This window comes from Heliconius melpomene, chromosome 13 (assembly GCF_056956725.1).
Source record: "Heliconius melpomene rosina isolate 202511_hmr_F chromosome 13, ASM5695672v1, whole genome shotgun sequence".
Lineage (NCBI taxonomy): Eukaryota > Metazoa > Arthropoda > Insecta > Lepidoptera > Nymphalidae > Heliconius > Heliconius melpomene.
Window position 1 is genome coordinate 8,914,403 of NC_140401.1, and position 16,281 is coordinate 8,930,683.

Genomic DNA, 16,281 nt, shown 5'->3' on the forward strand with positions numbered 1-16,281 from the left:
GTGCAGAGTCTTGGATGGTTGTCAGATTGTTTACACGTCTGAACATTCATGTATCGACTGTTTTAATTTTATTAAAAAGTTTTAATCGAGTTAATTTAATAGTTTTCATTTTATTATAACTGAGTATAAAAATATTTAAATTTAAAGTGCAAGTGAAATGATACAAGGATTAACCACAATCAACCATCAACTGGTTTGCTTCTAGATTTATTTAATAATTAAATATTATTAAATAATTATTAATTGTAATTATTTAAATTATTTTTTTACTAAAATAGCGATAGATACTGGATGGATCAACTTTAGAAATTAATTTATATTTTAATATTTTTTGCTTTAAGCTTTACATATCTTCCGCAATTTTGTTGTTATAATAGTAAATATCGTAAAAAAGTATGAATGTACATTGTATATACAAAAGAATTAAAATATTTCCATGAAATTATATTTACATTTACTCATTTTTGGATCCCTAAAACTCAAACGAAAAAACTTCACATAGGCTAACTTTATTGTCTGACTGTACTTTATTGACTTACCATATATCAGGACCATTTATCTCAAGATCACGTAAAGATATCAACAGGACTACGATCCTTAAAAGCACAGTAAAAATTCAGCTTTCAAGTCATCTCAATTAAAAAAATACGAGCGTTTATGCATAGTTTTTGCTAGCTTTAATATAAAATTCGCCGCGTAATCAAAACCTACCCGTATACATTTGTGAAATCTGACATTACATGTCATTTATATCATCAAAATTATTTCAAATAAAATAAATACATGAGCAAAAAAGGAAATCAAAATTAATAGGATATTTCCGGTTGACCTAGAATAATGAAATTGGACAGCTAGCATTTACTGGTATTTACAGTACTAGTTCAGGAAAAAATCTAAAAACTATGCATTTTGCAAATAAAATTTTGGGGGGCCGCAATATTTTAACTTTATATATTTTAACTTTGAAATCTACGTAATTATCTTTTAAATGTGATTTGACATCATCATGAGGAAAATGTTAAGTTTAGAAGTCGATGACCAAATTGAAAGATGATGGGAACGAAGACATTACAATGCATACATAAATTTGATATTTTAAAACAACGATTACTAACGATTACGATTATTATGCTGTTTTTGGTAGATTAACTCATCTTTCTGTAATTTCATAGGTACATTTAATTAGTCATGGTATTTAAAGAAGTATATTTCTTTTATTTGTGTGTTAATACTTTTGCGGCGAGTCATATTAAATTACCTGCCGCATTATCTGATCTGAGAATCGTTCTCTCGTTTATATCATGAGAAAAAATAAATAACGTAAAATAAGATTTATTTTTAAATGTATTTCATATTTGATGGCATAATAGTACAGTTTTGTTAATTTTCCCGCTACAGGAAGACAAATTGCGGGATTGAATATCGACACCCCACACGCCATATCACATCACTTTAGATCGTCAAATCAAATTAGAAGAAAAGAGTAGGACGCAGTGCGTTGATACTAGGCCCGCATTTATAAATGTTAAAAAGAAAATGTAAAAGTGGTTTATAAATAGTGGAATAGATTTTTGTCTAATACGCGACATGGGATATAGCGTGCAGCTATAAAAATTATAGTCATATATATGTGGTATAGTTTAGAGGTTTTATTGGTTTTTTGAGAGGTTTTATTAAATTAAAAAGATAAAATATTGTATATGTCAGAATTAGAAGAATAAGATAGAAGCTGTCACGAGTATACAGAGACATTCTTTGAAATAAATTAAATGAAGAAAATATTATTAATTGTGATTGTTCTTCTTCCACCCATATCCCACAAAATTACCCATATCCCACATATATATAACACAATAGTGTTATTTACTGAATTACTTGACGCCACAGACTTTACTCGTCCGTGGCTTTCTTATTCCTGCTTTTTCTTAGCTATGTTTTGGTTTTCGCAAAGTATGAATAGTTGCGGCCATAAATGTCAATTACCTAACAATTTGTCACTGACAAATATAATAATATTTTGTATTTTATATAATTATACAAAAGTAAATAGAACATATTTTCTTTTACTTATATGTATTATATATAATCTTTTACTTATATATATATATATACTCATGTGCTTTCAGTACGATTAAAACGTTAATCAGCGTTGATCCAATTTTGATTATTCTCTATCTTTTCCCCAAGTGCTTATTAAATGCGATAGAAAATTGAAGTGTTCTCATATTTACAGTAATTCAACCAAATCGCTGAATAAAGTAACTAGTTGAAATATTAAACTTTTTCTAGGGGATTTTTTTTTTGAGATATTTTAGTTCAATATTTTCGAATATATACGTTATTTGATAGTTTCATATGATTCTTTCTTTAACTTTCCAAAAAATCAAGGCCGTGTTTGAAGGTTAAGTAAGCCTCAAGATATCGCCAGTTCTGACCCAAAATTTTATTAAAATATTTTGTAGGGCGTACGACTAATTAAATTTGTTACAGAATAAATTATTTATGTATTATTTAATTCAATATTTTTCATAACTAAAAAACATATATAGGTACATATTATATTATATACTATACGTACTGAGTTAATACAAAAATAAATCCATACCTATATTATAAATTCGAAAGTAACTCTGTCTGTCTGTCTGTCTTTTACGCAATCAGGCCCAAACTGTTAATTTAATTGTGATAAAATACTCATATAGAGATACTCGAGGGTCTCGGGATGAACATAGGATACTTTTTTCTCATATTTGTAATATTTTCGATATATACCGACATTTTAAAATACTTATTCATTTGACATGCAATTTATTCTGCCATGTTAATAACAACAGTGGCTATGCGACCGTTGCTAAGCAACGATTTGCAAAGTTTGTGGTTAGAAAACGTCACCCAAAATGAGCTTGCTTAACGCATCTCTCTATTAAAAACTGAAAATAATTTCATAAATATATTTAATAAATATTCGTATAGTTCAAGAGGACGTAGCCGCGTTCAGGTCCACTTGTAGATTAATATAAGAAAGACAAAAACATTAATAGAAAACTAACATTTACATTTCTCATAGTAGTGTAATAAAATACATCATAAAAAATGTATACATTGATCCATCCAACGTGAAACAAAAGCCAATTATCTGCAATTACGTTTTATCATTATCTACGCTTAATTGATATCAAATAAATATATCGGACAAGTAAATATTAAAGGCAATTATTGTATCTGTCACATTGAGGTTCATTGTGTTTAATTAAACATTACAAGTCAGACTGTCGTTCACGCTACAATAGATCGATGTAAAATGGAAATAAAAGGAAATTAATTATTAAAGTGCTGATAACTTGAATTTAATCATAATGGCAGAAAAAGAAGAATCTTTTAATAAAAGGGAAGAAAAACCATTAAATAAAGAAAAAGCGAAATTTAAGGATAAAGATTTCACAGAGAAGTTATGGCATATAAAAGACAATATCACCGTAGAGCCGTTGCTAGCAGGTCTTATAGTACCAAGTGTGATATCAAGGTTTGCTATGGGAAATTTTAACTTGGACAAAGCGTGCAGAGTCAATCTTAATTTTTCATCAGAGATATGTGATGCTTTAGTAAAGAAGACCAGCAACAACTACTCACAATATGAAAAAGAGGTACAAACATTGATATCTTCTATAGATATTTGGAAGAGCATACTACACACTGCCCTGCCTTGCATCATAATCATGTTCTTGGGAGCCTGGAGTGACAGGACTGGGAAAAGAAAACTTTGCATTTTACTACCCATTATTGGCGAACTGGCAACATCTATAAACAATTTGGTCAACGTTTACTTCTTCTATGAAATTCCAGTCCAAGTAACAGTATTTTTAGAGACTATATTTCCAGCCATGACAGGAGGCTGGGTGACGATGTTTCTAGGTGTTTTCAGTTACATTAGTGACATAACATCGGAGAAATCTCGCACATTTAGAGTTGGTTTAGTCAATTTTTGTATGACGGGTGGATTGCCTATTGGCATTGGAATGAGCGGCATTTTACTTCAAAGAATGGGATATTATGGAATATTTTCTATGACAACTGCTTTATTCTGCGTTGTTCTTCTATACGGCTGTTTCTGTCTAAAGGAACCTGATGATTGGCTAAGGGACAAAGGATATCCTACTGTAAGTATATATTTTTTAAATTTAATTTTATTACTTATGCTCTAGATATTTATAATATTAAGTTTTAATAACTAAATCAATATCATAATTCAATTAACAATTTATCTTAGGTTTCTAGGCAATAGATCATGTACTATGTAAATATAATAATGTAGTGTTTAACATAGAAAATACTGACACGTGTGTTTCATATCTTATTTAACAAAGTCTAAACAATACCTATACGTTACCTTCATATTTTATTAGGGCTATTAATATGAGGATTAGGAATGGAAACTTTATTATATCTTATTATTTTCTTAATGATATTGAGTGAATTGTATATTATGGAAGCGTCGTCGTCATGTATAGTAGGATTAATCTAAATTTAGTTAGGTATAGAGTGGAGAATGGGCAGAATGGGCACTTCAATGAAGATCTTTTAAACCTACACTTGGAGGAATGGAACTCTCAGGCACTGAGATGTGCGATGAGGCGATGAGAACCCATACGGTGAATTCAAGGGATGCTAAGGAGTTTCTTTAATTTTTCTATTTAAACTAAATGAGAATTAGTTAACAACGCATTTTAATTTATGATTTTTTTTTAATAGTACATTAATAATTGCTATAGGCAGGCAATCTAAAATTCGTAAAAGTAATGGTACGATACAATTTAATGTCTTAAATGCTTAGATAAAAATAATATTACCGGGAGATTAAGATTAGGAATTTTGTTTACAATCCATGCACCGTATGTACATAAACATAATTATATTGTTTTAAATATATAATAGCCGTGGGGGGTGATTTTTTTTAAAATATACGTTGTTAAAATGAAATGTTGAAATTTGAGTGTAATTTTTTTAATTCATCACTATATTTTCATATCATATAATATATATTCTTTTCTTTTCTTTTCTCCATTAAGAATACGATAAAAGACGACTTTTCCCATACAAAAATAGAGTACATAATTGAATAAAGTATCTTCTTATTCATTGCACTTATGATTAACAAGTCAATGACTTTTATTAAGTAATACTTCACTACACTAGAAGTTATATATCTATACTAATATAATAAAGCGGAAGAGTTTGTTTGTTTGTTTGTTACGCTAAGATCTCTGGATATACTGGTCCGATTTACTTTGATTTTGTTTTGTATGAAAGCTGCATTCTTCAGAAGTGCTATAGGCTATATACACATATATACCAATATATTTTAAAGTACTTTCTAATTTGACATGCAATTTATTCTGCCATGTTAATAACAACCGTCGCGTCGCTACGCAACCGTTACCGCGACATTTTGATATTCATCCTTATGAAAATAAATATAATAGTCACTTTTAGCATTTTATCTAGATTGAAATTATAGTTTATTGTATAACATTCTAATAAATAAATAAGATGTCACTGATTCGGGCGGCACAGTATGAGTATAACCGACGCGAAAATATTCTTATAGTTCAAGCAGGCGTAGCCGCGTCCGGGTCCACTAGTGTATGTATATGATTATGACGATATGTTACTCAGCTGGTCTAAATAGCATGTCTGTATGTCTTAAATATTATTGGATCTGAGTTCAAAGAAAATAAAAAACCGGTTAAGTGCGAGTCGGACTTACACACCGGCGCTTGGATTGGTAAGGGACCAATTTCAGGATCTTAGGTCGACGGGAATTACAATTAATAGCTTGCAGTCATATATCGTATGAAATGAATTACAAATATAAATTAGTATTTTTTTTTTATGTAATACCTATAAATATTCGATTTCTTTTTCTTATTTTGTAATATAAGTCCTCGCTTTGTGCCAAATTTAATAACTTAAATTTACGAAATGTAACTTATTATAGATATTTATTACGCGGGGATATTCATATAAATCCAGCAAAACCGATACATAATTGTTTGCTTTTTTGATTGTGTTGAATTATATGGCGGGGAAATAAAAATATTTAAATATAATTATTCGCGCGTACAATCAATCTCACTGCGCCACAAATAATATTTATATTATTTATCTCATCATTACTATTCATAGAGTTTAGTGTATGCAAATGCGTAATTATAGTAGTTAGAATGCATTGTATAAAATTATATACCACAAGTATTTGATTCGGTTCCCACTAGGGAAAGGAGAGATATCTCCAAAAAAGGGTAGAAAGTGGTAAACGGAGTATTTTAACACTAATTTATAGAAAGAAATGGTAATTGTAGGATTTAAAAACATACATTTTTTTATAATATTGAAACGCTAAAAAGTATGGTCTACGCATACAATTAACCGCAACGCACATAATAACAATATGTCAAACACAAACGGCGGTAATGTTGGCACTTACGCGGTTTTATAACGACGCGACGTTATTACAACCGTACCTGTGGTTTAGTTACGTGTAATTTTATACATGTTTATATATTTTCAGACGTAGATCAAACTTTACAGCGTATACTCCGTTCTCCACTTTCCAACCAATGTCAAAATATTACATGTTCAATGGTGGAACCCAACGCCATATTTTCTATTGCTAGAGCGAAATATGAGAATAAAAAATATAAATTATAATTTATACATAATGTATTTTTTCTCCGTCTGGTAAAAAAAGCATTGCCTTAGATCACGTCATTAAACAAACGAAGACTCAAAGCGAAGCGCCTACAAAATGGTGGGAATGTATTATCTCTAAACCCAAGATGTATTAAATTAAAAAAATATCTAAGATATAATACTTAATAGATTAAATTGACTCATAAAAGATTATTTCATTTCAACGAGGCATATACAATTGTACACGTGTTGTTGTTTTGCAGAATAGCGGTAACCTACTAATTATAAATGTGAAAGTTTGTGAGGATGGATGTCTGTTCCACTGCCACGTAAAAACTACTGAACGGATTTTAGTAAAACTTTACAGTAGTATAGCTTATACATTAGAAACATAGGCTACAATTTATATAAAGATTTTCTAACATTAAATTTCATAATATAACATTAATTTAAGCGGGCGAAGCCGCGTGTAAGCTGCTAGTATAATTATAAAAGTGTAGTTAAATAGGTGTATTACGTGTTGTTAGGTTATTATACACTTATGTAAGTTATTAACAACTCTATTTATATTATTAATGTTTTTCTTTAATTATTTTTTATGGATTTTTTATCTATCTATCTATACTTATAATAATAACAACAACAGTGAAAATGGTGCGTCTGTACATTGAATATATTTACAAAATAATAATTGAGGGGGTTTCAGGAACAGTAATACCAAATCCACAAAAAAAATTGTCTATTTGTATGTTTGTACGAGCTAGTCTCCGGAAGTACTAGATGGATTTGAATGACTTTTTGTTATATAGCTATTAAGTCTAGGCAACATAATATAGGCTAAAGAATATTTTGAAAATGTCGATACTTTATGTGGAATCTTAACAGCCTATCTAAACTATAAGAGATATAAATACACTACCTTGGGGAAAATTGAACAACATGCCAAACAATTTCCACCCACATAACAAAAATTAAGGTCTGGAGTACCTGACGTAGAACCTTAGCAACCCATCTAATCTCTAAGAGATATCTTTAATATAGCTGTCCTGTGTATTTTCTGTCAACATAATAAAAATGAAGATCTGGAGCAGCTGATATGGAACCCTATCAGCCTGAAGTTCTGCGTTTTCAGTGTATTTAAATGTTCATTATAATATGTTTTCTAATACTTTCCTTCTTAAAATTAGAGCTAGCTTAATTTTTCTTATTCAATATTAACATATTTCCTAACGTTTCAGATTGAACGTGACAACAGCAAGACAGTATCGTTTTTCGACATAACACACGTAGTAGATACTGTCCAGGTAGCATATAGAAAGCGACCTTCGAATCGTCGATCTAAAGTTATATTAACTTTAGTCGCTTTGTTTATCTTGTACGGCCCATCTATGTGTAAGTAATAATATACATATTATATTTATTTGATGCCATCATGGCTCAGTGGTTCTGTAAATATATGGTTGTGGGTTCGATCCCCATCTGGAGATACAAGCGTGCGACTATAAACGCAGCTGTTCTAGATTCGATTCCTACTTGGAATGATATTGTCAAATCAGCGCTCTGGCAGCGAAAAAAAAAGACGGCGTTAACTACCGCCACTCAAAAGTTAATGCCTCGAGAATTTGGCGGAAAGTTCTGTGTCAAATTTTTGCTACTTCTCTTTATATCGACGGAATAACATATGAAACACGTGTTTATTTTGAGCTCATGTATGAATCCATTGATGCGTTTTGCAGTGTTAGGTGTAAGTGTAAGGTAATATCCAGCACCACATTTCAAATGCATGTATACATTGCTGCTTCCTGCGTTTGATAGTCTATGTTTCGAGTCCATAGAATAAAAGAAACACAAGTATTAACCTAGGAATATGTTAATGGAAATAGAAGGACTTTTTTTATGAAGTATATATTGGTATACTTGGTGCAAGAACGAAGAAATTAAAATATTTAGAAATAATAATTGCTTTCCTAAAGTGGGGATCAACCCGCAACCGTTGACTTACAGTCACACTCTTGTTCCATTGCGCCACTATGGCCTCAAAAAAATATATATTCTCTGAAATTTTAAAAAATAAATTATTTTTGGTGTTGTTTTTATCAATCCAATCTTCGATTATAAGGTTGTTAATCTAATCTGAGCAGAGGTAAGACTTTTATTTATTTTACATAAAGATTTTGTTCGAATTTAATAAGGAAAAAGTTATTTTTAAAAGACATTTGTAACATACATGTATTTTAATTGTCTAGAAATATTGCCGCGCCGCCTTTGTGCAATACCTTAAAAGATTACGATCAAGAAACTTATTTCATCCATCCATCGATTTTATTAAAAGAAAGTTTATTATTTTCAATCGTATCACAACAGTATTGTCTTTAGACCAGTAGCATGTTTACAAAACACTCTGCAGTCGCATATCCAAGTAAACATTGCATTATAACAGAGTATTTACGTTCTAACTACATTGGCGCAGTGTCACGCGACGGTTGTTGATTCACGCTGTATCCCGCACACAGCGGGGTAGGCAGAGGGAACCTAATGTTAAGACAATTCATTCCCCACTTCCTACCGAAAATAACAAAATAATTTGTTAATTGATAACAATAATTTACAACTCCATATCGATAAAATATCTAGCGTCCTACAAACGGATTTCTTATCAGCTAAACCTAATCGCTGTGATATATGTATATGTATAGTACTAACAAATAATCATATATATAAATATTTTTTCCAACTTCAGGCTGTATCCCGCATATAGTAAGAAATGCTTAATATTGTAAATATTTTTTGTAGTTTTTCTGCTTTATTTCTTCGTGCTTTATCAAAAATTAGAAAAATTATATATATTTGTGATCAAAAATTAATTATTTAGTATTATAAATATAACACACCTCAACTGTTCAATATGTGTTAGTTTTTTAAACGTTAATAGTTCAAATGTATCTCTAAAATCTATATGTCTACAATACGGCACAAAATATTTTCATGTGCATATTCGTTTTTTCCTGTAAAAAGATAAGTTACAACACTTAATTGTACTAAAACCATTTATTATTCGTTCTCACATCGCTAGTCTCATTTCCTATTATTATTTCCAGCAGCTACGTTGCAAAAAATACAATATCACTGTCGCGATAGTATATAATTTGTAATAAACACGCGTTAACTACGTGACATATGAATTACGAATTTAGCATCTACCTACTTTATATATTTTGTAAGTGTTCAGTATTTAGTGTCGCGCGTTTTCTCCGCATATAGCAAGGCAGAAGGAAGACACTTCATTCCCCATTTTCAACTCGTTTTCGAAATATTTAAATTTGAGTATCCCACGAGCGAGCGAGGGACGCCGGACCCAAAGCCGGAACCATCAGATGCCGTTCTACTACGCCTTGACGGCGTCTATTTTAATATTTTGTTAGATCAGGAATAAGGCTCCTAAATTTATGGCAATCAACATAAATAAATTGTGAAGTCAACTTCACTCAGGGAAGTAAACTTCTATCATTGCTAAGACAGCGCCGCGTTGAGTTCCACACAAGTGTCTTAGCCACTAAATTCTCTCTGTCTACCCTGCCACATGTGAAATAAAGAGTAAAGCTGAAATGAGATTTGAAACCGAAACTATCACCTGTTTTCATAAATAACATAACTGGACGAAATTTTTTAATTTTAATCTCAAATAAATAGTATAAAGCAAATTTCTTTTTTTTTTCAGCCGAGCATATAATATTCTACTTGTTTGTAAGAACTCAACTAAGCTGGGACATGGTCAAGTACAGTCTCTTCACCAGCTACTCCATAATACTGCACTCATTCGGTAAGTCAATGTTTAACTTAAAATAACATAACTGTGGATAAAATATGTAAGTTTAAATAAATACTTATTTTATTATATATTTTTTTATGTTTCTCTATATAAAAAAGACGATTTTACATAATTAAACGTTACACGACGTTACATAATTAAAAACAGTAGGTGTGAGGTCCAATCGTATGCCATGGGAAAATATTATTCACATTAATTTATCGATAGATTTTTTCGTTAGATCATTCTTGTAAGCAAAAATATTTGTATTTGTAACTTTAATTTATAGTTAACTTAATTCTGCTTTAGGAGAACAGAAAATCGAATAAAAATATATTTTTTCATGAAAAAATTACTCAAAAAGGCCAATACGCCTAAAATTAAGAAATATGAGTCGGACGCCCATGCCGGTTCCGTACCAATTTCAGGATTATACATACGGACGTATGCATTTATTTGGTATGAAATGAACTAGAATTATAAGTTTGTAATGATTTTTTTCTATGAAATATCTTTAAGTATAAATTTTCACTTTTATGGATCACTCATCTTTTGATTGAGTTGCCTTAGAATCTTGGTTTTTTTTCTATGCTCCAAGGAACCGCAGACATATTCGATATTCATTTCAGTTTCATAGCTCCATGCAATTATAGGGCGTCTATTTGGTTTACGGAATCCTAAAAACGAATATTATAAAAATAACCGTAGCCTTACATTATCCTTTTTAAGAATACCTACACAAAACTCGAAGGGAAATATGAATGTATTATAGACAAGGGAATTTTCTGTCAAAACTTTTCACAAAATTTTGTTTGCTTCGCAGAAGTGTACCGTTTTTGCCATCTCTTACTTTAAGGTTAGACTAAGAAAAAGTTATTGTTATAGTTAGTTTACCCAAAGGTAAGTATACGTATCAAATAAATTTCTCAGTTGAGAGGGAAAACTAATATTTTCGAACATATCTAATTCGGCGTAGCGCAAAAGTTAAGAATTTTCTAATTGGATTCATTAAATTTATTTGGTATAGAGTTTAAAAATGTTGATCGTAAATAAATATACATTTTCAATACCAATTTTTATAAAAGATTTAGTGAGAGCAAATATTTAATCTTTTTCTTCATGGTCCTCATCGTGCTGCCATGTGTTTTATTTTCTCCTATCTTCTGCATTACGACCATGTCTTCTAATGTCCTTTTGAATATTTACAAGCCAGATAGTTTAAACTCTACTCTTAACATCTTTGTTGTAGCCGTGAAAAGGCAATTTTTAACAATATAATTACAATGTCCGTATGAAATTTTTGATTTTGATAATTTATCAGTTATAGGTGATATCTTATACGGCCACTACATATCCTGTTTGTGAGATAATTCTTCCTGTTCTAAGCATATGTTTCAATAGTGTGCGGCTTTTGCTTGTACGTTATTTTAACTAACTAAAGCTCGCTGTATATCGTATAGTAATATTTATCTTTTCGCCCTTATGCCCTAAGTTTTATTGGCATTTTGCAGTTTTAACACTAAATTATCTGTGTCTATCCTGTTACATACGGGAAAACGTACATTCTCTAAGAAACCTATATGACAGATTTTATCTTTTTTCTCTGCATATTCTCAGCTGTGCATTGTCTGACAGTCAGTTACTCAGTAACTTCAAATTGATTACCAACTATTTTTTTCTATGAAAATTATGGAAAACTTAAAAGTACTCGTGGTTACAAGAACGTTTATAAGAATGAAAACCAACGCCTGTCGGATCGAGATTTTGATCAAAGGAATAAGTGCGATTATACGGTTCGTCTCACATGAACAATGTAACGGCAAGTCGGATGCGACGTTCACTACAGCATTACTGCTCTACTTTGTATTTTGTACCTTACAAAAGTAAACTACAACTTTTAATTTTATATTTATGTATTTTCTTTTATATTTAACAATGTAATAATGGACTTCATATATTTAAAAAAATCACTCGTGATATCGGAACACATTTTTATATGATAATAGACATAGAAATATCTAATAGAAATGTTCTGTTGAGTGATGAAAATATACACAGAATTTGACTTGGTTAGCTAATATTTTTTATAATTTCAATTAAATTCAGTTGTGTCAAATTTGTATTTACAAAATGATAATTACTTTAAAATTTAATAATTAATACAAATTCTTGTCGATGTGACTTTCCCTATAAAATATTCACAAAATTGATTTGATATAAATAAATCTAGAGTTGTAATAACATCTAAAATCTATTCTAAAATCTACTTTTGTTTTTTAAATAGATTATTGTAGACAGGAAAAACCACGTAACCAGTACGTAGGAACAAAATATTTCGTTCTACACCATAAATTATTTTCATTTTACCGCTTTGGTAAGACAAACTGCGTTTAATTCCACCATTTAACACACAATACTAGAGACGCACGCACGCAGAAGTAGGGAGTGTCTTATCACTACATGTTCTCTGCCTATACTGCTATATGTTGACGCTAAAATAAAATTATTAATTTAGTAACTGTATTTTATTTTATTACAGGAGCAATATTTTCTATAACTATACTCAGTAGGAAGCTCCAGATCGACGACTCGCTGCTCTGTCTTATTTCCGTCTCAAGCAAGTTCCTTGGCTCTATTTGGACTGCATTCGTTAAAACCGATATTGAAATGTATCTAAGTAAGTATTTTTATTAAGCTGAACCATAATTTACATACTAAATATTTTGCTTTGCAAGGAGAACTCCTTGCAGCTTCTTAAATTTACTACAAAAACAAAAACTCACATGAATTTACACATAATCGGACTAATTAATTACATTTCATTATATTAATAGCAACATTATTTATTATATTAAGGTAATTCTAATATTTTTATTACAGTTCCTCTAGCCGAGATTTTAAACGGAACAACAATAACGTCTTTACGCTCGATCATTTCAAAATTGGTGGACAAGCAGGAAACTGGTAAACCTATTATGTTTTCTATTCTTCTACAATACATGGAATTCACACTATTTTGCAAGATAACTTTCACTTTCACACTTCTTGAATATTGTCTAATCCATGTCGTATTTTATATAAGAAAATTTAAAATCACTTATATGCCTTTAATTTTAACTTTTGACCAGATTCGTCTCCAGATATGAAATTAAGTATAAAATTCTATATTTTTTTCCCCTGAGTGGTCTTTAAATATCCGAATTATGTGAACAGAGTGTTCAAATACTAAGTTACAGCAGAAGCTCTACGATATGCAAGAAATATGTAAAACAAAAAATATATCTTTATTTTCAGCGAAAGTCAATTCCTTGTTCTCATTAACGGAGACGCTGGCATCACTTGTCTTCCAGCCCTTCTACTCCTGGTTGTATATGAGAACGTTGCACGTTCTACCAGGAACTGTGTTTCTCACAAGTGCATCTTTTATTGTTCCTGCATCTTTCATACTTGGGTGAGTTTTAATGATATTGTTGTATGAGTTCTATATATTATTAATAGTGATGTTCTTTTCTATTTGTGAGTACTGCACTACAAAATAAAAGTTGTTGTGATCGGGAAAAAAAAGAATATAAGCACTTCATTCTTTAGGTTACTCCAAATGGGGATTATATTCATTATAGTTGCGCTAGGATGACAAAGGGTTGAATTAAGTGAAAATATTTAAAATCTAAATACAAGCATTCAAAATAGATAGTATAAACATTTTCGTATTAGCTTATTTATCTAAAACAAAATACGGATAAAGGATAAATGAATAACAAATTATCGGTCGATGCCACATGTAAATGCATTTTTATAACAATAACAATTCTCTTGTTGTTGCAATCTTTATAGAGTATCAGATTTTGATAAGTTTTTTTTGTTGAAATTTTATTCCCAAAGCAACAACTTTAAATATAACGTCTATTGGACTTTATAATACTGTTTTGATTGTAATTTCCTTTTTTTTGTTGGATAAAATCGACTTATATCAAACAATAGCAACACATACGCGGTTTCGCTCGCTTACACTTATTGTTATATTGTTACCAAATTATACGAAATCTATAAATAAATTGTATATTATTTTTATTATATATTTTGATATATGAACTATATTACTATAAAGTTCCATCTAAATCCGTCCAGTAGTTTTTGCGCGAAATTGGAATAAATATACTTGCACATTGTGCACAATTATTTATGTATGTATAATTGTATACATTTACTTGCTATGCGAAGAATTTTAATAACTTTGAATATGTAATTATTGGATATCTCCCCTTTTCCGTTACTAAGCGAATGAGTGACAAGCAATGAAGAGCCGATATCATGTAATAGAAAAATCTATGAAATATAGGGTAGCGATAAGAAAGGGTTTTAACCTACTATAACGAAAAATTTTACTTTTCACTGTTTATGCTTACCAAATTTTAACAGGCGCATGGCGCATGTTCTCATAAAAATGATTAAGATATCTTAAAAAAAATCTTTATTTTTAATTTAAAAATGGTGATTTCAGAATGTTCTATGTGCAACACAGACGAGAATTGAAAAAAGCTAGAAAGAAGGCATTAGAAGCGGAAGAAAAGAAAGAAAATGAGGCAAATAATGTAGATAAATTACAATTTCCTGAACCTCCAGTGGACTCTACAAATTTATAATTTTAAGAATTTTAAAGACTGATTGTATACGAAATATTTAATAATTTTAATTTTTAGGTATGATTGGGTAATTTTATTGTTATTTTAACGTAATATAACATATTATGATATTTAATCTATACTAATATAATAAAGCGGAAGAGTTTGTTTGTTTGTTTGTTTGTTTGTTTGTTTGTTTGAACGCTAAGATCTCTGGATCTACTGGTCCGATTTACATTGTTTTTGTTTTGTATGAAAGCTGCATTCCTCAGAAGTGCTATAGGCTATATAACATTACATTACACATATAAACTAATATATTTTAAAGTACTTTCTAATTTGACATGCAATTTATTCTGCCATGTTAATAACATAACAACCGTCGCGTCGCTACGCAACCGTTACCGCGACATTTTGATATTCATCCTTATGAAAATAAATATAATAGTCACTTTTAGCATTTTATCTAGATTGAAATTATAGTTTACTGTATAACATTCTAATAAATAATAATTAAGGAGCTGTCACTGATTCCAAATGACCTAGCCTTCGAGCAGCATAGTATGACCGACGCGAACGGGCAGATGACGTTGACGGTTTTATAAATTTTCATACATTTATCGAACTATTGTTAATTTTTATGTAATTACTAGTGGACCCGGACGCGGCTACGCCTGCTTCAACTATAAGAATATTTATTAAATATATTCATGAAATTATTTTCAATTTTCATTAGAATTAGTAAGGAAATATAGGCCTAAATAATTAAAAAGAATAATAAGTAGATACATATTATTAGAAAAAATTATCTGAGTTATTGAAATGAACCAACAAAAGGATTAAAAGTAACTAAAGGATAGGTATTTCTTAATATTATGAAAAGTACCTAAAGTATTCCGTGCGTGCGTACATAGATATCGACTCTACGAAATAATTAAACATTTCTCTCTATTAAATAGGATAATTTTAGCGGGCTATATCAAATAAAATAAGAAGAGAACTAAAGTGTAGTTTAAATTAACTATAAATAGCAAATAATTACATAAAAATTAACAATAGTTCGAAAATGTATGAAATTTTTTAAAACTGTCAACGTCATCTGCCCGTTCGCGTCGGTCATACTATGCCGCCCGTAGGCTAGGTCATTTGGAATCAGTGACA

General features: G+C 30.1%; 1 protein-coding gene across 7 annotated transcripts; it reads left to right on the forward strand.

Moving 5' to 3' along the window:
- The first annotated feature begins 14 nt into the window (after nucleotides 1-14).
- LOC146532859 (proton-coupled folate transporter-like) lies at nucleotides 15-15,286 on the forward strand. 7 transcript variants are annotated; one of them, XM_085196042.1, is made up of 8 exons: nucleotides 15-193; nucleotides 3,068-4,157; nucleotides 7,929-8,082; nucleotides 10,409-10,510; nucleotides 13,038-13,175; nucleotides 13,379-13,462; nucleotides 13,793-13,949; nucleotides 15,000-15,269. In XM_085196042.1, the coding sequence occupies exons 2-8, from the start codon at nucleotides 3,357-3,359 to the stop codon at nucleotides 15,139-15,141; spliced, it is 1,578 nt and encodes a 525-aa protein (XP_085052168.1). In that variant the 5' UTR covers nucleotides 15-193; nucleotides 3,068-3,356; the 3' UTR covers nucleotides 15,142-15,269. The 7 variants fall into 7 exon arrangements, with proteins under 7 accessions (XP_085052168.1, XP_085052169.1, XP_085052170.1 ...); XM_085196043.1 differs by having other exon boundaries at nucleotides 3,198-4,157; XM_085196044.1 differs by having other exon boundaries at nucleotides 3,210-4,157.
- Nucleotides 15,287-16,281: the final 995 nt, after the last annotated feature.